Genomic DNA, 25,544 nt, shown 5'->3' with positions numbered 1-25,544 from the left:
GCCGTAACACAGGAGGCATTACTTTCGGAGCAGCCCTCGCGCTCCCCGCCGGGCTGAGGAAAGCGACGCCGGCGCTGCCCAGAGCACAAAGCGCGGAGCTCCACCCTCAGCCCCCTACGCCGCCGCGGGGCCGGGGTCAGGACAGGGGGCGGGCCGGGCTCCGCCGCTGCTTTCCTCGCCGCTTCTTTCCCTTTATAGGAAAAGTATGCGCGGGGCCCGGGGGGGGCTGCCCTGAGTCACCGGGGGCTGCGGCTGCCGCCCACGCCCGGGGGCCCCGCGCTGTGCTTTGCCGTGCCGTGCCGTGCCGTGCCGTGCCGTGGTTGGCGCTGCCCGCCGGGCCCGGAGCGCCGCACGGAGCCGCCCGTCCCGCCCCGCAGCCCCTCGGCGTGCCGCCATGACGGGCAGGTAAGGGCGGGGGGTCCCGCGGGGCCGCACCCCCGTGTGGGGAGGGCCGGGAACGGAGCGGGGACGGCGGCGGCTCCGCGTGGCTCTGTGTGACCTTCTGTGCGATGGTCGCTGCCGTGTGCCCGCCTGGCGGTGGTCGGGGCGGTGGGCCGCCCGGCCTGCGCGTGCTGAGCGGCCGCTGTACCCCATCCGTGGTTGTGGCGTTCCGTGTTTGTGGCGCGGTGATGGGCTGTGGTTGGTAGGTGGCTGTACGTGATCCGAAAAGGCGAGCTTTTGCCCCCTGCTATTAGAGTCATAGAATGGCCTGGGTTGAAAAGGACCACAATGCTCATCCAGTTCCAACCCCCTGCTACATGCAGGGTCGCCAACCAGCAGACCAGGCTGCCCAGAGCCACATCCAGCCTGGCCTTGAGTGCCTGCAGGGATGGGGCATCCACAGCCTCCTTGGGCAACCTTCTCTGTCTGTATGGCCTGGTTGTTATTCTTCTCATGTGTGATATCAGTGTTTGTGTTTACAAATACACGCTCACTCCTTACAACTACAGCAAGGCTGGAGAGCCCTGGAAGCTCACAGGTTGCAGTGCTGATGGAGCTCCTCAGTGGGGACAAGAACAAAGTATAAAGATAAAAAATATGCCTGTCCTGCATTAGATTGCCTTTAGAAATTGGTATAAAAATAAAAAGCAGTGAAGCAGCCAGGAGGGCAAAAGCTGAGGTGCCGGAGGGAGGAGAGCTGTGCCAGACTGCTGATGGGAGCTGCATCTGCATTTATTTCTCTGCTCTGTTAAGCAGAGGTGAGTCAAGTACAAATGCTTGGAGAAGGGAAGGCTCCGGTGAGACCTCATTGTGGCCTTCCAGTACTTGAAGGGAGCGTATAGACAGGAGGGGGAACGGCTGTTTATGAGGGTGGATAGTGATAGGACAAGGAGGAATGGTTTTAAACTGAGGCAGGGGAGGTTTTGGTTGGATATTAGGAGGAAGTTTTTCACCCAAAGGATGGTGACGCACTGAACAGGCTGCCCAAGGAGGCTGTGGATGCCCCATCCCTGCAGGCATTCAAGGCCAGGCTGGATGTGGCTCTGGGCAGCCTGGGCTGCTGGTTGGAGACCCTGCACATAGCAGGGGGTTGGAACTGATGGGCATTGTGGTCCTTTTCAACCCAGGCCATTCTGTGATTCTATGAAATGCAGTCTGGAAGAACTGCAGATTGCTTTGGAGGTCGGGCAACAAAGTGCAGGTTGAATTGGAGATTGTGGTTACTGATTTCTGGTTGTGGGATGATGATGTTCCCCTCTGTGCCCGTTCTGGGTCCCAATCACCCCTTCTGCTTTTGCTTAGTGGACATGGAGGATCTTTGCTGCTTAACACTCACGTGATACTTGTGAAGTCATCACTTCTCTTGCTTATTTCCTCCCACAGCTTGCCAGTGGAATATATTTCACTGTGACGCTACAGAATTCCTTTTTAAATTATTTACGAGAGAATAATAAAAAAATAATAATACAGCACAAAATGGTTTTCATGGTGATGCTGACCAGATGACGCTGACGCAGCTGCGTCCATCGCCCTCCACTGCTTTTGTCCTCTTAAACACTGCCTTCTCTATTCTCAGTACTTTCTTTTTGGTGTTGTGTGGGCCCTGCTCAGCTCCCGGCAGGGCTGTGCGGTGCTGTCTGCCCCCAGCCCTCCTCAGCTGCTGCTCTGCAGGCTGTGCTGTGCTCGGGGCCCTGGTGTGTGTCTCATCCATGTGGAAAGCAGTGCTGTGGGGTGCAGCAGACGTGGGGCACCTGCCCGCCTCAGAGCTGGGTGAGATGCTTTGTGAGACCGGGTCAGCAGTGTTCTGTTGCTTTGATCTGAGAGTCTCCTTCAGTGACGGATTGATGATGAGAAGCCTCGGGACTTAGCACGGCTCCATCGTCCAAGTCTGGCAGAGTACTAATTGCTGCTGCGACCTCCAGGTGTGCTGCCTTCAGCAGGTGATTAATTAGCAGTGGGATGCAGGAGAGAGCTTCTCTGGTCTTCAGGGCTGCAGCAGAATGGCAGGCAAAGCATGAGGAACAGTGCTGGAGCAGAACTGCCTACATCCTGCTGCAACTCTCCTGGAACGCCAAGGGAACTCCCCCCAGGAAGGTGACTCACTGGATGTCTCCCTGGCCGCCTCCCTGCTTTGCCATGGGGTGCCATGGCCAGCCTGCGCCTGCAGGACCCAGCGGCCTCAGGGCTGTATTGGCGGCGGTGGGGCCGGGCACGCATGGCCACCATGGCCCGAGGGTACGTGTGTGGGGCTTGGGGGCACAGCTGGTGATCCTGAGGTGTGACGGGCAGTCGCTGGGGGCAGTGGGTGTTCTTTGTGTCGGGGCAGGAACTGTCTGTGCTCAGCAAGACAGGATGAAGCCTGGTTCTATTTTCAAGCAGATTACGAAGGAGAGGACTTTCCTGATGGGGAAGCTTTCGGTTTTTAACAATAGCAGGAAAGCAGCAGTGGAGAACCTTTCCCGTGTGGAAGCTAGATTGTTCGGAGCCAGCAGCAGCACAGCTCTGGTTAGTGCTGGAGTGCTTCGGTACCGTGGGGACAGAGGAATAGTGCAATGTGCTCATTCAAAGCACTGAGGCTCAGTAACCTGTTGGTACTGTGAGTATCTGGCTTGTTGATTTTTGTCTGTCAGAAGCTGGAGCTCCTGGCACGGCTGCTGTGTGGGGTCGCTTATCTGGCAGGCAGAGCTGCTCCAGTCTGCCCAGACAGTTTCATGGCTTGGCTTTAGGGTTACTTTTCCCATGTTTCTAATTAAAATTGTAATCGTCTTCACAATTTCCATTGGTTAACTTTGGGCAGGGGAGCAATGAGCAGAAATCAGCTCAGTTAAGTAATTGCATGTGGGGAGGACAGTGAGCTGCAGCAGCAGTGTGGGGTCTGAGGTCTGCGTGGTGGTGAGAGCAGTGAGCGTGCAGCAGAGCTGTCCTTGTGGCAGCCAGGAGCTGTGAATTTCAGTCACGTCTCAGACATAGATGTGGTGCAATTGGTTCGGCCGCTCAGTGTGAGCCCTGCATCCCTCCATAGAGCCTTGCTCATCCCAGTGCTTTCTGCGTAGCCTACAGCCATTGGTTAGTGGTTACATTTCCAGTTTGTGTGGCACAGAGTTGTGGATGTGAGTGTATGGAAAGGGGGTGGGAGGACAGGGGAAGGAGCGTGAATGCCATGGAAGGGAGATGGGGCTGTGCAGCAGTGCAGAAGGGACTGGTGACAGAAAAATCAGCATTGAAGGAGCAAAGAAACACAGCTCTAAAGCAGGAAAACAGTGCAGACTGATGATGGGAAGGGTGAGGTGATCAATGTTCGTAGTCTTCTCACCTTTGCAACGTGTGATTTGCGTTCAGCTGTTTGACTGTTGTGTTGTAGCTGTCAGAGCCTTCCAAAAGAAGGTGAAGGTGCGATGCTGTTTGTCTCCTTGATTTGCAGTCAGGTTTCATCTTTCTCTTCTTTTCCTGTTTTGTTACCAACGTGTATTTTTCAAACCTTGATGATGATGGCGATAATTATTTAAACCTACTGCCATGGGATTGGGCACATTAGCAGCTCTGGGGAAGGCAGGGTTTCTATCCCTCCGTTGTGTAAATGGTGGCAATCCAAAGCAGCACTGCTGGTGGTAACTGATGAACACAGTGGGAAGCAGTCAGTTTTAGCAGTGCTGGTAAACAACCATCACCGCAGGCTCCTTGGAGATAGTGGAAGTGAAGAAGAGGAACACAGACTGTTTGCATTGGAAGCCATTTATCAGGTGCGTGTTGTGGACATGCCTGATAATAGAGGGGTGGTGTTGCTGCCTCGCGGATGCAACCTGTTAAACACAGACACTGTGCTTCGTGGACGCTGCCCTGGGCTGAGCAAACCTCTGGCTTCTGCAAATAGCAAAGGGTTGTGGCTGGTGGGCCAAGGAGAGGCGAGAAGCTGTAGAGGTTTGTCCTCACGTTGTGACCGTAAGTTGCTTTTCTGTGTTTTTCTTCATTTTGCTTGCCCCTTGGCAGCAAATAGCAAGGAAGAGGTGTAGGTCTTATTGAGAATTTGGGTAGTCAGGAAGGAATGCCACAATTCTACTAAGTTCACATTCAGTCAGCTAAAAAATATCTCAACGGGGAGTGAACTGGAATCATGGAATGATAGAATGGTTTGGGCTGGAAGGGACCTTTAAGATCACCTGGTTCCAACCTCCTGCTGTAGGCAGGGACACCTCCCTCCAGCCCAGGTTGCTGAACGGAAATATAATGCGAGGAGAAGGAGCCGTTCTGCAAATAAAACTGTGCTCATAGCATTATTGAATGCACAACAAATCACATGTTTGGGAAATGGGAACACTTTCTTTTTTCTCCAGCATTCTGTGGCAGGTTTGGTAAAATCACTTGATATTTTAATCAACATTAAGGGCTTAAAGCCACAAATGCTCAACCGTGCCACAGGGGTTAGAAGCAGCCCCTCTCCTGGACTGCTCTGATTTCTGTCTTGTCTCCTCAGGTCTATGGCACAGCCAAGTGGTGATGGCTTTCTTTGGGTTTGACTTTAGACTACCCAATGCATGTGTGTCTGTGCATACTCTGAGTAACTACAGAAATGTTGTTGCATGGTATCTTCTGCATACATGAGAGTCTGCTGGTAGGTCAGCATTTGTGGAGAGCTGCTTTCTAGGATTCCCTGGCATAGGTTTGTTCTGTCTTCTGTGGTTTGGATGGTGCCCCGTGCTCTTGTACCTTGAAATGCTGTCTTCAGGTTTCTTTGCTATAATATCTGTAAGGTTTTTGGTCATCTCCACATTAAAGCAACTCCTCATTCAGCACTGATGGAGATCTGCCAGGCTGGATGGGGCTCTGAGCACCTGGTGGAGCTGTGGTGTCCCTGTTCATTGCAGGGGACTTGGACTAGATGGCCGTTAGAGGTCCCTTCCAACTCTAAGGATTCTGTGATCATTCTGCTGGAAGCTGTGCTGCGTGAGTGTTCCCAACGTGTTCTGTTGGGTTTGCACCAGGATGTTGAGCTGGTTGTGTTCCCATGGCCTTTCCTGTCTTTGTGTCACCGACTTATTGTTAAAACAGAGGAGGATTTTGTATCTAACTTCATTGCAAAAGAACTGGTGAGCACATAGAGTGCCAGAAACATTCCATGCTGGAGGCTGTCCTGCTGTGTGGTACAGCAGCTTGCTGCTCAGAGGGCTGTGTGTGACTTGTTGTCTCCAACACTGAGCTGTTGGAGCAGGTCCAGAAATGGGCCATGAAGATGATCAGAGGGCTGGAGCACCTCCCCTATGAGGACAGGCTGAGGGAGCTGGGGCTGTTCAGCCTGCAGAAGAGAAGGCTCCAAGGAGACCTTACAGTGACCTTCCAGGACCTGAAGGGGCCTACAGGAAAGCTGGAGAGGGACTTTTTAAAAGAGCAGGTAGTGACAGCATAAGGGGAAATGGCTTTAAACTGGAAGAGGGTCGATTTAGACTGGATATTAGGAAGACATTCTTTCCTGGTAAGACACTGGAGCAGGTTGCCCAGTGAGGCTGTGGATGTCCCCTCCCTGGGAGCACTGCAGGCCAGGCTGGATGGGGCTGTGAGCAACCTGGGCTGGAGGGAGGTGTCCCTGCCTATAGCAGGGGGTTGGAACCAGGTGGTCTTAGAGGTCCCTTCCAACCCAAACCATCCTATGATTCTATGGTCAATAGAATGGATGCATCACAACAAGAAGCTAAGACTCTTTCTTCATTGTAGTTTTTCCCTGTCTGTTTGGACATGAGGTACAGGATTTTAAAACTGCATTCTGTTAGCATAGGGAGAACTTAGGTTACCGTTGATGATGAGCGTGAAACTGTTGTGGAAGCAGTTAGGTTAATTCCCATTTCAGGAGAGAAAGGGGAAACAGTCTTGTGAGTGATTTGTGAGTGTGACTTTGTGGGTTTATTTCAGCCTCGCTTTCTGAGGAAGTGAAGCCAAGCCAGGTGGGATGGCTCCTTTCATTTTGTATCTTTTCAACTCTGCAACAGTTTCAACTAATTTGTCAGGAAGGCACAGGCTTTGTATCTAATTATATCCCAAGGCGTCTTGTGCACATCAGCTACCAGGTAGATGGGAAAGGCCCCATTAATTCCCATGGTCAGGGGGAGGCTGTGGTGGAAGATTGATGCTTATATGTTGGGAAATCCTAGGAGTGCACATCCCGAGACCAGAAATCCTGAGAAGTGGGGATTAATTGGGTTTGCTGCTCTCAGAACTACTGCTTTATTTGGAACGATGGGGATTTGGTATGGGATGACATAATGGGGTGGAAAGCTGGTGAAGCAGCCAAAAGTTTGTGCTAGAGAGGTCTGCTACATGAGTTCGTTCTGCTGCAGTGCTGCTGCCTGCCCAGTTGAGTTGCAAGAACATTATTTCCAACTGATGTCAGTGCTGAATTGCCTCAGTCATTAGTGGTTTGTGTGTGTGTGTAAAAGGGAGTTTAAAGCAATGGAAATTTTGTGTTCACAGATGTTGGAGAAGCTTGGATGGCGTGAGTGTATTTCTGGTTCACTTATGACACTGCTTATGTTCTCACACCTGTCTTTATTCCAGTAATATGTCTGATGCTCTCGCAAATGCGGTGTGTGAACGCTGCCAGACTCGATTCGATCCCGCAGAGAGGATTGTGAACAGCAATGGGGAGCTCTACCACGAAAACTGCTTTGTCTGCGCTCAGTGTTTTCGCCAGTTCCCAGATGGGCTTTTCTATGAGGTGAGGTTGCACACTGTGTATGAGAGAAAAGAAATATCTTCATTAAAAGGCAAAGAATTAGGTGAAAATTATGACAGAAATAGGAATTTCCATCTTTCTTGAATGTTTAATTTCTAAGCCTTAAGAGGGACTTGCAGCTTGGTTTCTTTTTCCTTTTATTTCTTCCTCTTACCTACTTCTGTCCATCAGCAAAACTATGTTTGCTTTTTGGGTAAGAGGCATTTCAAAAAAGAAAGCACAAATATATCTTCATATTTCATTAGACTTAAGTGATAGTTTGCCTTTATTTTTAGGTATTTGGTACCAAACTTTCACAACTGAAGTTGGCAAACCCATATTAAACAGATCTAAATCTTTTCACGGGTTGTGTACGAGCATTGCTTTTGAATAATACATTATTTTAAACATGCTGCATTCTTAGCTTTTTTGACCTCTGTAGGAAGAGTAATTCTAAATACACAAGTTAAAAATAAACTATAGGGAAAGAAGCTTTGGGCACCTCAGGATTTTTGTTGTCTTGTAGGAGCTTTGCTGTTGGTTTAATTATTTGCTAAGCAAATTCACTACAAGGCTGAAACTGTATTTGGATGTTGCTTTGAGAAAATCCCTGGGAGCTTAAAAGCAGGTCAGAAGGGGGACTAGAATGGAAAACCTTATCTGGTCTTGACCAATTCATTATTTCAAATGGAAAATGCTGAACTGTAAGAACTGATCACCATTCAGTTATTCATGATGGCTTGTTCTCCTTTCAGTTTGAAGGTCGGAAGTACTGCGAGCATGACTTTCAGATGCTGTTTGCTCCTTGCTGTGGGGAATGTGGTAAGATGTACAAATACACATTCGTACAGCCTCGTCCAGCTCTGTGCTTCCCACAGTGAGCTACACTCTTAGGGGCAAGTGGCCCTTTTAGCAACGTTGGCCCTGTAGCATATACATCCATTGAAACACCACAGATTCATAGAATCATAGAATGGCTTGGGTTGGATCGTCAAGCTCCAACTCTCCTGCTGCAGGCAGGGCCACCAACCTCCATATCTAATATTAGACCAGGCTGTTACTCCCACCACTGAGTGCTGTCCAGCCCTGGGCTGAATTGTTGGAGTCACTGTAAGGAGCAGGAAATCTGGAGAGAAACAAAAGATGTAATCAGTGGTGATTTGGGGCATCCTGGTGATGGGAAGAGGGTTTTGGGTTTTTTTTTCCCCGAAGTTATAACGTAGTAGTTCTTGTGTAGTTCAAAGGGCAGAATTATTAAGGGCTGCAGATGTTTGATAAAACTATTTTCTGCATGGATCTCAAGGTGTTGCTTTCTTTTGTAGGTGAGTTCATCATTGGGCGTGTTATCAAGGCAATGAACAATAACTGGCACCCAGAATGTTTCCGTTGTGAGCTCTGTGATGTGGCACTTGCTGACCTGGGCTTTGTGAAGAATGCTGGCAGGTAAGGCAGAGCAGGAGCTCTGGAAGTTTGGTCAGTATGTTGTTGATATGGTAGTGTGATGTTGAGAGTGCTCCATTGGTCATATACCAGGAGGTAAAGCTTGTAGAGGTACAGAAGAAGCTTTGAGGAGTAGCCTGTTGTGGGATGGGGAGTTAAATGAAGGTCAGTGTTCTTTGTTCAATGGAATGTGTAGAAAGCAGAAACTCAAATGTTAGCAGCTAGTGGAAGGGTACTGGAAAGAAAGGGATTATAGGCAAGAGGCCAGATAGCTGGTGAGAAAAGGGATTGTGTGATGCTGAGTAGTCTGTTCTTCAGGTAATAAGTTGCTGAGCAGCAATTCAAAACATAGCAAAAGGCCAAGAGAACAGTGGGAGAATTACACCAAAACATATTCAGCATAAGATTTCCCTGGTCTTCATAAACCATTCATTTTATATAAAGAAATATAAAATCAAGTCCTAAGGTAGATTAATGCATTTAATTAAGAAGTAAGAAACTAAAAACTTGAAACTTCTACAGAAGCGTACCATAAGAAAATAAACCCATCTGACAGTTAGTACAAAGTGTTGTACAATTCATAGTTAATTTCAGGCTTTCATATCTTGAGCAAAGCTTAGTAGTTTCCTGGGGTTTACGTTTTCACTACTTGAAGGGTGAGGAAGGAAACGTTATATGCTTGTAACCTGTCCAGCAGGAAGATTCCTCCACTCCCTTTTCTGTTCAGTCCTGCATGCAACTTCTGTGTCTTAGTTTTTAGAGCTGGGCATAATAAATTTTCTTGTGACACTTTAGCTTGTTAGAATCTGTGCTGTTGTTACAGCACCTAGGAGAATTCCTGGGTCTGTTTAGGAAAGCAGCTAGGATTGAAACAATTCAAGCAAGAAAAAGAGAATGTTTGATTTCAGAATATGTGGGACAAATTTTAAATGGTAAGTACAGGAAAAGAATGTGTGTGCATATGTAATCTGTATGTTCCATGTTTATTTCACCTGTCGTGTGGTTTCCTATAACATTTACCTCTTTTGCATAGAAGCTTTCTGCTAGCAAATGCTGTTGGAAACTGTTGTGTTTGTTATCTATTTTCTCACTGTACCTGATTTTGCTTGGTCTGCCTCTCAGTCCCAGATGTATTCCACTGGATATAGTTTGTATCAGTGAGGATAGTTAAGGTAATCCCTGCTTTATCTGTAGCAAATAAATAGTCTGCTTAGGTAAGCTGCCAAAATGAAATAGTTGTAAAATACCTTAAAGATGAGAATCTCTCTGGGCAAAGGAAACATAAGTAAAATAAATACCCTGGGGGTAATTAAGAGATATGTGAATGTGGCACTAAAGGACTTGGTTGGAATGGTGGCACTTGGTAGGTCAGGTGGGTGGTTGGACTTGATCTTGAAAGTCTTTTCCATCTTAAATGATGCTGTGATTTCTTCTTCTACTTGCTTTTGTCCAACTTTACTAATTTTTGAGACAGGTTCATAGTTTTTTGATTCAGTATGTAGTAAAGATGTATGCTGTGTTCCTAAGCAGATCTTTTCTATTCTTTAGTCAGAGTACTATCAGGATGTCTGGTCTTTGGCAGGGAACTACATAACAGAGGCAGTGTAGTAAACGTTGTCTGGCCTCTGTTTGAAGCTCTGAGCACATCTCCTGCTCATAGCACTTCGAAGCAGTTAAAAAATAGTCAGTACTCTCTTAATTGCATTCCTGGTTGGATGTGTTGCAGCATTTTGCCTTTTATTTTATTATTTATTTTGCTATGGCTTAGTATCATTTTTCTGCCTACGGTGTATAAACACTGAGAATGCAACTTGAACAGAAGGTACAGTGTACGTGAGGAATGGATCTGTACTGTTGGTACAATAGGACATTTTTAAGTAGGCTTATGCATTGTGCATAGGAAAAGCCATTACTGAATGCTTTGGGAATGAAGTTATTTTGCAAAGAGAGGCTGTCCATTTAACAGCCTGTGTTCCTTAGTTGTTCCTGAGAGCTCAGCCCTCAGTTTCACATCTTAGCAGTCAGTATGGCTGTACTTGTGCACGAGCACGTAATCTCAGTTGTCAGAGAGGTTCCTGTTAACTTCAGTTCCAGGGAAATGACAGAACTTCCCCCTGCAGGAGTGAGCCTGGCTCTGGTTATGCTGTCTTTCACCATCTCTGCATCCCTCTGACGTTGGTGGAGCAGCCTTTTCACACTGAAGCAGTGGCAGGAGTCACGTTCACAGCTCAGATTTCGCACTGAGCGAGCTTTCGTTTGTCTTGCCCTCACAAGTCTGCAGTGTCATCACCGGCCTCCTACCACAAAACAGGTTGCACAGAGCTTCACGGAATTTCTCAGCTACGAAAAAATACATGACTGGGTCGAAGGCCCCATTCAGACTGGTGAGGCAGGAAGTGATGCGGTTATTGAGTGCTAGCAGGCGCTGTGTCTCGCAGGAAGCCTTGGTCCCGTTGTAATGGAGAATATAAATGTAGCGATTGACGTGATAAGGTACAAAACAAACCAGAAAGATCATCAGGACCATGATGATCATTTTGATAGCTTTTTCCTTCAGGTGTTTCTCCACTCTGTTCCCACTCTTCAGGCTTCTGATGATTAGCAAGTAGCAAGTCACCGTAGTAACAAATGGGAAGGTGAATGCAACCGCTAAGGACACAAGAGCGTGACGTGATGCCTTTTCTCTGTAGAGCTGCAGGCAGATGGTTGTGTTGTTCACTTCCACAGTCTGCACGCTGAGCAGCAGCGGTGCCATCGCAACCCCAACTATGAGCCATAGGAAGGCACACGCCAAATGGGCGTAAAGGGGCCTGCGGAGCTTGATGGACTTCACGGGGTGCACGATGGCCAGGAACCGGTCAACACTGATGCACATAAGGAAGTAGATACTGGCATACATGTTGAGGTAAAAGAGGAAGCCGGTGAGCCTGCATGGGATCTCACCAAATGGCCAGTGGTTACCTGAAAAATGGTACACCAGCCGGGTGGGGAGGACCAGCACGAATGAGAGGTCAGCCACAGCAAGGTGCATCAGGAAGATGTTGGCGGGTGTGCCAGACTTCTGGTCCCGAACGAAGAGCCAAAGAGCCAGGGAGTTGCCAATAAAAGCCAGGATGAAGTCCAGGAAGTAGAAGGTGGCAAAAAGTACATTCTCGAGGTGTGTCTCTTTGCCACACTGCTCTGAAGCTTCGAAAGGAAAGTTTGACTGATTTGAGCAGTTGAAGAGAAGACTTGAGGGGTCTGCTGGGCCTTTCATTTTTCACCACAGTTTTGAAGTATGAAAGAAAAACCTGAAAGAGTTGAAACAATATATTATAAAAGCCTGTTGTTTGGAGAAAAGCACACATGGAAATCAGTGAGGTCTTGTGCTTGCTGATACTGATGTTTAATAGGACGTGTCAGTCTGACTTTAAACGCGTACATTAAAACTCTGCTCAGCTGAGTTGTCCAACCCGATAATTCCCATTGAAGGAACCACTATTGAAGAGACACCAGCTGGTAATGAGCTTGTCTCCAACCTGTGCTGGGCTTAGTTGAGTGATAGTCATATGCTCACTTATCAGGCAAATGGAAAAGTGGCAGCAGGTTCTGGAAGTCTAGCTGGATGGTATTTTTTGTGTTTAATTTGAAAGACTGGTTTAGGACTGAAGAGCTTTTCTGAACATACACTTACTGTAAGGTGCCTCCAACATCCTCATTTGTTGGAGCAATGGAAAGCTTATCCAGGAGCTTTTCCAAGTTGCAGTATAGTAAGACTGTGCTTAGCTTTGGCAGTCTCTGTTTGCAGGGTCCTGAACAGTATCAACCAAAAGTGACTACATTTTGTGGGTGCTCACCCCTGGCTTTGTATACATTCCTCATCTGTCAGTGTCAGTGGAAGGGAAATACATTCTGAGCTTCCAGTGCTGTCTCTGTTTCTTGGATTCCCCAGAGGTGTTGTAGTATCCACAGCAGTACCTCTATTAGTTGTACTAATTGACAATTACAGCACAACATTCAATACGTATTTAAAGAATAAGCAGCTAAGGAAGCTGAAAACTGTAGCTTCCTGTCTCTGTGTACACTGTTAAAGGTCACTGAGGCAGCATCAAATACAACTGTGTTTGAAAAGCATTTGGAAAAAAACAATGACATAATGATAGCAAAAGACAAGAAGAATTTCCTTTTGGCATGAGTGTCTGTTTGCTTTGCCTAGGGAAACAAGGAGGCATCTTCTGTTTCTTTGACACATTCTTCACCCATTAAAATGTTTTAAGATCAGTCTGCTCCATTTTTTCTCTACCGAGATTGAAATGTTAAGATAGAGGCTGACACTGTTACACAGCATTGTGAGGCTCAGGCAGAAGTTACACTGTGTGCTGAGATCTTATGTCATTAGGCAGAGGGTCCAAGGCATGAAGCGATGCATCCAACTTCCCAACAGAACTTAAAATCTGAGTACATTCACCTGAGTGAGAAACTGAAATGTCTGGTTAAGTGCAGACCAGTATATTGGAAATCTACAAAGGAAACTCCAAGGTAATTCCCATCTTTTGTTAGCTGCTGTCGCTTTCAGGTGGACAGAAAACTGTGGTAGGTGAACAGTGAACATGCAGGGCTGTTTCTGCTTACTGCACAGCTGGAGAGACCAGAGTCAGCAGAAAGGAGAACAAATTACATTTGGAAACAGGAGTTTCTTTGTGTGGCCACAGAGGGGCCTTCTTACTCCATGCACTCCCCAAATACAGTGTGTGTCTATGGCACAAAAACGACTAAGTTTGAGTGCCTGGGTAATCACTGGCTGCTGCCAGCTGGAGAGCAACTCTTTAGTAGATGGCATTACCAAAAGTGCGTCTAGACTGTCCTTTTTTCCAAGGGACATTTCATTCTCTATAAATACATGAGATATCTTACACTGTGCAGTTCCTGTTGCTTTTGTTAACAAAAAGAAAACTCGCTGTTGCTGTTCTCTGTGTGAATTTCCTGGGGTTGCTGGAGAGCACACAAGTTTGGGTTTAAGTCTTTATTAGTCCCATATAAAACAAAGCCTACAAGTCTTTTTGAACCCAAGAGTTTGGAGTGTCCATGTGATGAATGCTCAAATACTTGCCTTCCCTGGATGGAATTAGTTTAAATATGTATTTTTCTATTGCATAGCAATGAATAAATGTGCTGAGACCATGCCTTTTTATGGGCTGTTAATTTACAGTGGTGCCTATCATCTTTGTTTAATTTTTATTTTATCTGCAAAAATGTAATGATCTTTATATGTTCCCACCCCTGCCAGTGATGTTAGTTGGTCTGATGGTAAGTGCTCCTCTTTATGTGGTTACACCATTGAAAAAGCAATAGGTACAGGACTGGGCCAGCTGAGAAGGCTGAAGGGAGGGCAGCAGGCAGGGATATCTCTTCCCTTGATGACAGTGATTTAACTTCAGAAAACAAAGCAGTAAGCCCTGCTTACATGCCAGACGCTTGAGAATTAGCAGCTGATACACTGAGGTGATTTCCAATGGAGGATCTTTGGAATTCAGACCCAGCTGTCTGCCCATGCCAGATGTGGACTAGTCGGGGCATTTCAGTCAGCAGTTTTGTCCTCAGTGATGTCTGCAGTGACTGCCATTGTATTTCTTTTCAGTTCTGTTTGTTGACAGCACGCAGCACTAAGCTGGGTCAGAGGAAAAGCTGCTGTTTTGCTGAGGTTACTTGTTGAGGTTATGTCTGGAGCAGAGGTGTTTTTGACAGAAAGCTGCAACTTTACAAAAACAGCAGGTTTTGTAGTTGCAGATTATGAAAAGCTCTTTGCTGTTATGTACTGCTGCACTTCTGTTTGGCATGTTTCTATCCTATCAGTGTAAATAACTGATTTACTTTTTAGGCTTTTCCTTTCTCTCTGGTTTGTTAGCTTACAAAAAAGGACACTTGTAAATCCTGTAAGACTTTTGTACTCATCTGTATTTATGCTGAGAGCAAACTTGAAACTTTCCCACATGACCTAGAAAGTGTAGTTAGAGCTAACGGATATAGTACAGCACAAGAGGCTCTGACTCCATGAACAGAAAACTTATTTGGGAGTCTGCCTCCCCGCCCAATAATTTCCACTTGGATTACACTCCTGGTGCTGTGTGAACATCTCTTGATGTACGTATTGCTGAGCAGCAGAGTGCTGTTGTGGAGGGAGCCATTATGCCACCCCCCGGGGCTGAGCTGGAAGGGAGATGTCACCACTCATTAGAAATGCATGCACACTGCCCATGTTTTATGTCCCCGTTTCTGTTCTGCTCAGAAATAGATAACAATCCCTGGGGCTGTCGATGCAGGGTTACACTATCAGTTCTACTTATTAATAATGCAAAAAGTAATTAACAGAAAAAATAACTCATCATAAATTCATTACCTGGCTCATTGGAAGGCTTTGTTACGATGCTTACTGCAGATAAATTCAAAGGGTATGCTGAGGTTTGTGATGGGTCTCAGAAATGACTGTTCTTGCTCAGCAGGAAGAATTTGGTTTGGGAAGGTGCTGGTTTGGTGTTTGTATTTCTGGTAGCATCTTGTCTCCTGTCTTTTTCTGTAAGCGTTCTTTATGAGAAGTAGCCCACTTCTAACTGATGTTGTTCTGACAGTCACTCCTGCTGAGCCTCCCACCCCTCAGTTCTAGCACTGGTTCCCTATGAGCATCAGAGCAATGGACACACAGCAGTCAGCTTTCCTGGCCAAAAGGATGGACGTTAAGGACTGAAGTGTGAAAAGTTTTGTGTTTTGGTCTTCAAAATATGCTGCTTTTTCTTCGTTTCAGACATTTCTGTTATGTTCATGATCCCAGTTTGTGTATCTTTCCACCTTGCAGACACCAGCTAAAACTTACAGCACTAGGAAAGCTCCTTTGCTACTCTGCTAAAGAAGTTTGTCTCTTACCTCTTCACAGCGGAGTCCTATGGGTGGAGAGTTGGTTCCTTTTAGGGAAGGTCTCAGGGAGCTCCTTCTGATGGCAGCAAACCAAAATGAAGCAGCAACGGCGAAACCAAGGAGCTGATCCAAAAAGAGAACACGGTTGCAGAGCTGCTGAGGGTGCAGGAGGGTGCCCCTCTATATAGCGTCCTTCTGGCTCTGATAGTGCCTTATCAGCTCAGGCACACAACGGAGCAGGGAGAACATACCCCTGAACTGAAGAGCATTCTTCATCCCAGCTGAGCCCTTGGCATGGGGCTTGCTGCTGCTGTTGCAGATATGAATGTGCTGTATGAATATTCCAGTGTTTGTGGTGCTCACTGAAGGCTGCTGCTGAACTCCCAGCCTTTCACACAGCCCTCTTGGTGTCCCCTGATTATTTTAGGAGGGTGGAGTGAAGCATTGTTTGGGGGAAGTCTGGTATTAATAGGCACAACAGGACATTTCAGAATGGGATAATTCCATAATGGTGGGAGTGTGGAGAGGGAGAGGGGCGGCTGCTATGGTAACAGCTCAGCCTGTCCAACACTTCCCTTTACTTGCAATAGAGGAGGGTCTATGGGACGGCAGAGAGGGCCTGTGGATGGGGGAGGGGGGGGGGGTTGATAATGGTTTATCAGTGCAAATGGCTGAAGGCATCTTATTCAGCCGAATGAGAGGGGTCTCTTTCAGGACACTCGCTTCGGGGTCCCTGTGTCCTGCCCCATATAATTACTCTCCATTTGATAGTGCTGAATAAAATTGATGCCTTTATGCTGAGATGAGCACAGCTGCATGTTTCCTTATAATGGGGTCCTGTCTGCTTTTTCTGGATTCCGTCTGGGCAGACAGTAGTTCCAGCCCTGGAGAGAGACTCTTGATGATGGGAGGACTCAGATTTGGAGAGAATAATAACGATACTTAGCACTTAGACAGGCGCCTGCCAACTGAGGGTCAGAAATGTTTTGAGGTCCCACAACAACATCTGTGTTGAATCCTTATCCCCATTTTACAGCTCTAAGGGTAAGTGATTCATCCTACCAGAATTTTGGAAGGGGCCCTGTGATGAATCCACTGCTGCAGCTATAAATCTGCCCTTTCCATTTGAACTTTCCCTTTTGTCTCCTGTCTGTTGAGAATGACCTGTAGATCTCAGCAAGTTTCACATAGCAACACAGTGAAAGGAATCAAGTGGGATTCTGTTTTGTGACAGAGAGACCTGTAGAAGTCACTCCTCTGTCAGTTTTGCTTTACCATAAATTCTGTCCTTGCTGCTAGAGGGCTACGTAAGAGGGAATTTAAACTGAACAGTTTCTCCTCAGAGCTTCTGGGTACTGGGATAAAACTGGTGGATTCCTGCAGCCTTTATAGAAGTCCCTTTTATGCTCTTGTCCAAGCTTTGCTACCAGAAATTTGGCTTGTCTGCCTGCTGAGGGCTGTGCTTGTAATTTGTTCTACAACAAGGGATAGAAACAGAGTTGTGTTTACCACATAAAATCACATAGTTCTTTGTTTTCCTTAGCTGAGGACTAAAAGGACTTAGGAGACAGAGGAGCTAGGATTCAATAGGTTCTTCTTTATATATTAGCTATTGAAGATTAAGGAATCCCACTCAAGCAACATTCTTTGGTTTAATTGTTCTTAATTCTCTCTGCTCTGCTCCCTCCCAACTCCCAGTCCTGCAATGCATCTGGCGTAGTTATTAATAGAGAGAAGGTGTGTAGGGGAACTGTTATGTCAGGGCCTGAACTGATGACTGAGCATCTGGAGAGGGGGTATGGATGGCACAGGGAGCACAGGTGCCAGAGACCCTCATCACCAGCTGGGTGAGGCAGCTGTTTTCCTGGGTATGACAGTTGCTATTCCCAAGAATACTTTGCCTGGTATCACAGAGAACTTGTCAGAAGTAGTTTTGCTGCTTCATGGGACAAACAGGGTGTTGCTGCCTTTCCATGCCCACCTCTCAGAAAGGATTGGATGTAGAAGAACTGGAAAGGTTACCTGAAAGAGCAACAGGTGATGGTAGATATGGGACGTGTCTATAGTATGGTACATCATGGAATCACAGAGTGGCTTTAAGGGACCTTAAAGCCCATCCAGTCCCAATCCCTGCCAGGACCAGGGACACCTCCCACTACACCAGGTTGCCCATCTAACCTGGCCTTGAATGCCTCCAGGGATGGGCATCCTCAGCTTCTCTGGGCAGCAGTGCCAGGACCTCACTGCCCTCTGAGTAAAGAATTTCCTCCTAACATCTAGCCTGAATCTCCCCTTCTCAGTTTAAAACTGTTCCCCCTTGTCCTATCACTATCTGCCTGTGATATAAATATAAACACAAGTCAGGGAATGTTGGAGAAGGATTCCAGGAAATATAACCTGGTGACTACTCTATATACTCTTTTCTGTGTAACTGGTATTAAAGACAGCATAATAAACTAAATGATGTGTAGTCTGACCTCAAAAGATACCTCTCTGATTGCATCAAGTACATCTTGCATTATACAGCATGCATTTTTTCAGAAGAAAGAATTTCATCATGTTTTTCTTTCTTTTCTTTGTTCAAGGCACCTGTGCAGGCCGTGCCACAACCGTGAGAAAGCTAAGGGACTGGGCAAGTATATCTGTCAGAAGTGCCATCTGATAATTGATGAGCAGCCTCTGATGTTCCGGAATGATTCCTACCATCCAGATCACTTCAATTGCACCCACTGTGGGTATGTTCTTGTATTCTAAACCCTGATGACAAAGGAGAAGGAATAGTTCAGTCAACAATGTGGTCCTTTCCATGGCCTAAACTTTGCTGCCCTCACTTTGTTGAAAAAACAGGAATTCTTTGATGAAAAATGGGAAGATATTGGGAAAACCTAGCAGAACTGCAGTTTTATTTTGCTGTTTGCTGTTCTTTTCTGCTGGATTTGAATCGCACCATTTTGAACTGAAAACAATAACAGTTCCTTGTGAGAACTTATGTCAAAGGCTGTGTGCACATTACAATAAAAGTGATGTCCAGAGATCGCTGATGCCACACTATTCCAAATAGTTTCACTTTGCATTTCTGGATAGAGGGGGGGGAAAAAAAAAGGATGACTTGTAGAGTTGTGGTGCTGTCTGTTGCCGTGCAGTACCTGTCTGACCTGGGTTGTTCTCAGAGGAGCCGTGTAACTGAAGCACAGTGTGGGTAACAGCACGGAGAAATAAGGTGGAGTGGTTGCTGCTGACCAGTTAGGAATAGTACTTCTACCTGAGCTATCCCATTCAAAGATAGCATGACACTATCATTGCATGTAAGCGCACCGTATATTTTTGCCAGTGTGTGTACCTGAGACATAATGGCAAAATGATAAAGCAATTGTAGAAAAAATAGCATATAACAACTGTATTTCACTAGCTTAACTTAATAACAGCATTTATAGCATGAATGTTGCCAAAATATGTTAACTTTCAAGTTCAGTCTTCCAAGATTTCATCTCTGACGTTAAGGAGCTTCACTGGGTGTTCTTACTTCAGGGTCATGTTTGTGTTTTCAGGAAGGAGTTGACTGCTGAGGCCCGGGAGCTGAAGGGAGAGCTGTACTGCCTGCCCTGCCATGACAAGATGGGAATCCCCATCTGTGGAGCCTGCCGCAGGCCCATTGAGGGGAGAGTGGTCAATGCCCTGGGAAAGCAATGGCATGTTGAGGTGAGGCCTTCCCAGGTCTGAAACTTCCTTCGAGAGCCATTTTGGAAGGCAAAAAACTACTTGCTTATGTTTCAGATTGACTTCATTTTGTGTGAGTGAGTGAATGAGCACTGCAGGTTTGTCAGGACTGCATTGTAAAGCTTCTTGCAGAATGTAGCTCACAAAAAAGCATTTACTTAATTATCAGTTGAAATAATTACTTACTAGGGTAGATATATTCTTTCTACTCCTAATGAAAAGGTTTGTAGCTGTTAGAATTTGTGAAGTAGGCAGAACCAGTTCAGTTCCTGCCTTCTAATCCTTTTCAGCTCATTTTTTCTGTAACTTTCAGCTAGGCTGTCACAGCATGCTCTGAAGTTTTATAGTGATTTATGGCTTTGGTGATGTAAACCTCCTAGGGCTGAATGCGACAGAGATACTGCTGCTCATCTGAGCTGCATTCATACCAACCACATTTTATATTCCTGTTTCTTTTCTCTGAGACAAGGAAGGCAATATTCCAGAAGTCTCAGCGTAGACACAGTGCAATTACCCTTCCAGCAAGAGCTCTGTTTATCAGTAATATAATTCTTAATGAATTATTGTAATATTCTGAACATTTTCACCTTCTCACTCTCAAGGATTTTCCTATCTAAGTTTTATTAAAGCATTCAATCTGTTGTATTGAGCCATGATTTGCAGCCAGCATAGCACCCGAGTAAGTTTTTCCCTGGTGATGGAAAAGTCACATTGCTTGCCACTGAGCGTCTTATTTCTTTTGCAGCATTTTGTTTGTGCCAAATGTGAGAAGCCATTCCTGGGGCACCGCCACTATGAGAAAAAAGGACTGGCTTACTGTGAAACTCACTATAACCAGGTAAATTCTGCCATCTGTGCTGTAGGTGCTTGCTCTGACTGCGAAATGCTTTCATAGTCTTTATTTGTAGAGGCAATGCAATATTAAGTAATTAATGGGATTTAATTGGAAAAATAGGTTTTCTTGGTAGATGTGAAAAGTAATGCTGAGAACATACTAGAAATGTCTCAGGGAGATCAATTTTTGATGATCCCATTGAGATTAAAAACACTGACCACGGGCAGCAATAAAAAGTCCTGTAATTTGTGTGAATTTTTTGGTTACTTATTGGTTTCTGTAGGCCTAAGATAAACATTATGCTGCTTAAACCATAAAGAAAAGCATGTTTCACAAGTCAAAACAAGTGTGTTTTTTCTATTTGATGATAGTGAACAGCTATGAATTTGGTCTTTTCTTCTGTCAGATCCATTAGTCTTTCTCTCATAAGTGTCGCTACTTTGAAAATAGCTCTGGGTTTTTTTTTGTTTGTTTTTTTTTGCTTACATTTTAGCATCAGGAGATGTTTGTCTTTAGCAAATATACTTTACTGATCCTGTCATACTCAAATTGCCACATGTCCAAGACTTTAAGATCATACAACAGTGGTAGAGTGTATGACAACACCAACAAAGGTCTTGTAGTATTTAGTGGTATGAGATCCAAATGAACGTGGGCTGTTGGCAAGCGTATGAGAAGTTATTCAGAAGATTTAAATTGGTACATTTGGGGGCAACTGCAATATCTGGGAATTCATTAACTGTTAGGATTGAACCTTCACACCAGCTGTGTGATCTGGGGAGCGTGAGTAGTCAGTAACACGAGTTCCTGTTCTTCTTTCATTGTGCAGCTCTTTGGAGATGTTTGCTACAACTGCAGCCACGTGATAGAGGGAGATGGTAAGATTTGTTCTCTTCTTATTTTTGGTCACTGTCCCTGTTCCGTTTGTTAGTGCAGCTGTTGCAGGCTCACAGTTGCAAGGCACCAGTGTTTGTTTTTCACATCTGGCCTCATTTGAATTTGGATACAAATCCGAATTCAAATAATCTGGCAGATTCCTTTTATTTTGTGCTTTTGCAGTGGTATCAGCTCTTAACAAGGCCTGGTGTGTGAACTGCTTCTCCTGCTCCACCTGCAACATCAAGCTCACACTGAAGTAAGTCAGCGTTTGTGCTTTGGGCCATATTAAACACTTGCCCCTAAGGCAGAGTATCAGCTTGGGAGTGCTGTGAGCCAGAGCCCCTGAGGGGCAATGTTCTGCTGATCCACTGGTTTGTAATGTCTTCTCTCTGTGGGAGTGCTGATTTCACAACTAAAAGAGAGCTGGGACCCAACATTATCTTATTTTCCTCCTGTTCACAAAGGAAGAATTTCTTCTATAAGGAGGTTGGGTAAGAGGACAGCTGTACAGAAGGAAAGTTCTACACTCTGAGTAACTGCCTGTACTGAAATACCTGCAGCTTCCATTGCTCCTTAGTTTGGATGCACCCCTTGCTGGCAGTGCTTGCAGTTACTTAGAGTAGCATAATGTCTTCTTTCAGAATAGTTACCCAAATATGTAGATGAACAGAAAACAAAGCAATCCTACGTTTTCCTCTCTCAGGTTCAAATGGTTCAAACCCTTATCCTGCTTTGCTGGGTTGGCCCTAAAGCCCTGCTATGTGAAAGCACTCTAATTCATCACACAGACATTTGTAATGACATTTCCATTCTAAGATGCGTTATTATCCTAGGCTGTTATATACAAATGTATGGCAAAATCTTGCTTGTAACTAAGCTAGCAGTACTAAAAGCCCCAGATCCCTGGTTAAAATCTGATCTTTCATGATAAGACAAGGAAGTGAGGCATTTTACATGTGTAGTAGAAAGCAAGCAATTGCATTTCTGTAGTTGCACACAGACCTGATTTAGTCAGGCATATAGCTTGCAAATACTGCTTTAATAACCCACTATTGCTTGTGTTAAAGGAATAAGTTTGTGGAGTTTGACATGAAGCCTGTATGCAAGAAATGCTATGAGAAATTCCCACTGGAGCTGAAGAAACGCCTGAAGAAGCTGTCAGAGCTGGCATCCAAGAAGGCACACCCCAAAGCCCTGGATTTAAATTCTGCTTAAACAGAAGTCTGTCCATCTGTTGACTGCGCTCCCGCAGTCATAAGGTGCTGCTCACAGCAGCTGCTGATTACAAAGAGAATTACTAAGAACGAGTGAAACCACAGAAAAGTGGTACCTTGCCCTGCTTCTGGTAACGCAGCCTGCATCTTGACTCTTTTTCTCAAGCAACTGCCTATTAACACTTGCAGGAAGAGCAGTTTACAGGCTGGTTATTAATTTGCTAACAACTTATTTTGCCATTGTTAAACTGTACACAGTCTTCCTTTCTTTCTTTCCTCAGTTGAACTGTACTTCTCTCTCCATTCCTCTATAGTCTAATGAATTTAGAAACACTAATTGAGTGTAGAGGTGGAAGAAACGTGTGGTTTGCTCTTTTTTGGGTCAAGTTTACTGGGTAAGCTCAGAAGCCAATCGTTACAACACCTTCATTGCCTACTTGTCTGACTCAGGACCAATGTTAGGACAGCTGAAGAAGTTTACTTTGCTGTTTCTCTGTTGAGCAGTAAGGAGATTGCAGTTGTCAAGGCTACGTCAGCCTCTTCTGGGTGGATGGGCTCCCTTTAGGGAGGTGGTGGCTGTGGGAAAGGATAAACTTTGTTAGAAACTGATGCTATAATTTCCCAATCTGTTCTCTTTATCCATCATGGATACAAGAGATTCTGGTGGTCAGCACAAAGCACATCCTCTCCTTGGACAAAGCTGACACTGCTAGTTGTTTTGAATTATGAAACCCAGTTGATAATGTGGTATTAGTTTAACTGCTTCAGTTTCAAATCCAGTTCTCTCTTGGTTTGAAAGGTGAGAATACACTCTGAGGTCACTGTGCACAAAGCCTAATTACATTAAGAGATTTCTGTTGTTTGTAGTCGATCAAATACAATCTTACAAAGCAAAATCAGTGCATATTTTTCATAAAACTCACCCAAATAAGAGCCACCCAACATCTTTCTTCTTAAGACCTGGATGTGTACTTAAAGAGAGGACCTCAGAGCTGAATCTAAACCTCTTAATATATAGTTTTACTTGCAGATTTCCTTCTGCTCTGTAGTTTTTCCTCTCCCTGGTGCAGTTTTGCTCATACAACCCAAGGTGCCAAAAAATATGTTGTTTTTGGTCACTCTTACTGTTTCTTTAGGGATGATCTGAACTAAGCTGAGCAGACTGAGAGTGCCTTTCCATGAATAGTCGGAGACTGTATCTGCCCTTTTTGTGAGATGGACAGGATTGAAGGCACTGGAGGACTGCTGTCCACTGTGGGATTTAAGTCTACCAGTAAGTGTGTAGTTCAGCAGATGAAGTAAATACAGCAGTTGGGCCTGAGGCAGCACCCTGCGGCCCCAGGCAACTTAGTTAGCAAGAAGTTAAAGCTTCCTCACTTTTTGCATGTGTGAGAAACAACTGGATTGGGTAATCTACCTTAAAATTGCCCTCACTGCCATTATGCTCTGCTCCAAATGGATCTGCACGGGGTAATAGCTAAAGCACTGATAGCTGTTCATGTGCTCACTGTGTAGCCACTGCCCGTGGAACTGCAGCAGTGATCTCATTGTGGCAGTGGGAAGTCATGGTTAACTGTGCAGATGAGAATCCCATGTGTAAGACCATCTCATAGATACTGGCTTTCCTGATTTGATTTTCCTTCAGCTGCTCTGCCTTATTATTGTCATAAGTTTCCATACGATCTTAACTGGGATAGTCTTTATCCACCCTAACAGTGATGAAGGGATAGGCTTTAATCAGGTGGTAGAACCCTTCCATCGCCTTCTGACCAATATGCACTGTGGATTACACTAATCATAGCTCTTGTCACTGCTTCAGGAGAACGTGTGCCCAGTCCCTGTTCTCTCACTAACCTGTAGATGGTCTTTTAGTTCAGGACCAAAGAACAGCATGCCTTTTAGTGCAGTAGGATGTGGCCACTGCAAAGATTTTTCCTATTCTTTGGCGTTTGGTTCACAGAGTAAAGCACAAAAAAGTCTGATCTAGATATATTATGCAGATTGATCTCAGCATGAAGCATGCAGGTCTGTTCCTGTCATCTTAGTTACAAACCACACCTAATGCCAGGTCTGGACAGCTGTGTACAGCAGCTTCTGGGAAGATGGTGGGGGAACACCAAGCTGTGTACCTACTAGTGAAAGCAAAGAGTATGTAGCTAGCAGGCAATAGGAAATGCTCTTTCTGTGGCCACTCTCAAGTTCAGCAATGGAAAATTCAGGCATGTAGAAGCAGATGGAATTATTTATTACTGCAAGTAGAGATTTAATCTATGCTTTCACTTTGTCTCATGCTAGAAATGGAGTAGACCTAGTAGACTTCAATATTCCAAGGGCAGTCGGTGTCATTCTCTTCGTTAAGGTGTTCAGTTTGCATTCTGTCAGAGCATTTCCCAAAAGGAGTGGAGTGAAAAAGTCATCATAGTTGTTTTCTGTAAAGAGCTGAGAGCGGTGATCTCTTAGCAGCTCTTAAATTATTAAATTTTCAGACATATTTTTCTTAGCCTACAGTGTCCAGAGTTATAGTGGTGAATGTTACTCACATACCTTTGGTGAGGCAGTGGAACTGAAGGAGTAGGAAAGATCATTAGAAGTAGTTTGAGGAAATGCATCTTCCCTCTACCTCTTTGGGTCCACTTCTAAAAACTTAAGATAATGCAGACTTCAGAATTGCCCTTAGTGCTGCCAGGTTTTCTCATGCAGCCAAGGTCTTGGTCAGAAATAAGCTGCCTGCTTTTTTTCCATTGCTGTAAGCAGACAAATGGCCAAATTCATCCTGGGTATCACACCTCTGGAGAGCAGGGATTTATACCAAGGTTGAATTTGGCTCACAAGTCTACACTAACTGAAAGCTCATGTAATTATATGCATTTCTAGTTTACATTCCTATTTATACATACTGAATTACAATCACTAATATTCACTGATTACACTTGAAAACATTTATGCTTTTAGAAACCACAGAATGTGAAGCTTACTTTATTAAAAGGGCATGTTAATCACCTGCTATCTTTCTTTATAACCTGCTCTCCTGGGTTTGCATCCTGGCCTTTATTTTTACATCAATTTGTGCAGTGTTAGCGAACGTTCAACCTCCTGGACAGAGAGTTCCTAGATGTGAGCTGTGTATCAGATGATGTGACTGACACGTGATTAGATGGTGAAGGAATAGATTGCAGGCAGAGCTAATAAGTGCAGTTGCAGTAGTCTGTAAAGCACTACTAAGTGCTGAGGACAGTGTAAGTTGGATAAAAGAATTAGCAGCAATTAGTCATGGTGCAGGCTGTGATGATAGGTGTGGACTCTGCACAGTGTGGAGCTCTCATTTTATCACACGTTGCTGGTGCTGTCTAACCTAACATATGACTGTGGATTGAAGTATTGTAATACTGTACCTGTTTATGTTCCTGTAATAAAGTTAATTGTACTGCTA

At 45.2% G+C, this 25,544-nt stretch overlaps 2 protein-coding genes across 11 annotated transcripts; one reads left to right on the top strand and one right to left on the bottom strand.

The window, feature by feature from the left end:
• The first annotated feature begins 298 nt into the window (after window positions 1–298).
• On the top strand, window positions 299–25,544 carry LIMS2 (LIM zinc finger domain containing 2). Of its 10 annotated transcripts, none has more exons than XM_025153541.3 (10): window positions 299–405; window positions 6,985–7,144; window positions 7,897–7,963; window positions 8,464–8,584; window positions 18,055–18,204; window positions 19,018–19,168; window positions 19,932–20,024; window positions 20,851–20,899; window positions 21,081–21,156; window positions 21,968–25,544. In XM_025153541.3, exons 1-10 carry the CDS (start codon window positions 395–397, stop codon window positions 22,113–22,115), a joined length of 1,026 nt encoding a protein of 341 aa, XP_025009309.1. In that variant the 5' UTR covers window positions 299–394; the 3' UTR covers window positions 22,116–25,544. The 10 variants fall into 10 exon arrangements, with proteins under 10 accessions (XP_025009309.1, XP_046754665.1, XP_040561953.1 ...); XM_046898709.1 differs by having other exon boundaries at window positions 299–1,199; XM_004936953.5 differs by lacking the exon at window positions 299–405 and adding an exon at window positions 2,564–2,676.
• On the bottom strand, window positions 9,048–15,624 carry GPR17 (G protein-coupled receptor 17). Its single transcript, XM_001231869.6, has 2 exons — window positions 15,479–15,624; window positions 9,048–11,871 (listed from the first exon to the last, which is right to left on the bottom strand). The coding sequence occupies exon 2, from the start codon at window positions 11,835–11,837 to the stop codon at window positions 10,803–10,805; it is 1,035 nt and encodes a 344-aa protein (XP_001231870.2). The 5' UTR covers window positions 11,838–11,871; window positions 15,479–15,624; the 3' UTR covers window positions 9,048–10,802.

Source organism: Gallus gallus, chromosome 9 (assembly GCF_016699485.2).
Source record: "Gallus gallus isolate bGalGal1 chromosome 9, bGalGal1.mat.broiler.GRCg7b, whole genome shotgun sequence".
Lineage (NCBI taxonomy): Eukaryota > Metazoa > Chordata > Aves > Galliformes > Phasianidae > Gallus > Gallus gallus.
Note: the sequence above shows the minus strand (reverse complement) of the source record. Positions and strands in the feature narration are given on the sequence as shown.

Excerpts from the sequence above, each read along its gene's own strand:
- LIMS2 (XM_004936953.5), top strand. The coding sequence starts at position 2,588 with ATGGCCAGCCTGCGCCTGCAGGACCCAGCGGCCTCAGGGCTGTATTGG. Across the intron at positions 7,145-7,896 it reads CAGATGGGCTTTTCTATGAG|TTTGAAGGTCGGAAGTACTG; the intron begins GTGAGGTTGCAC and ends TTCTCCTTTCAG. Across the intron at positions 18,205-19,017 it reads TTCAATTGCACCCACTGTGG|GAAGGAGTTGACTGCTGAGG; the intron begins GTATGTTCTTGT and ends TTGTGTTTTCAG.
- GPR17 (XM_001231869.6), bottom strand. The coding sequence starts at position 11,837 with ATGAAAGGCCCAGCAGACCCCTCAAGTCTTCTCTTCAACTGCTCAAAT.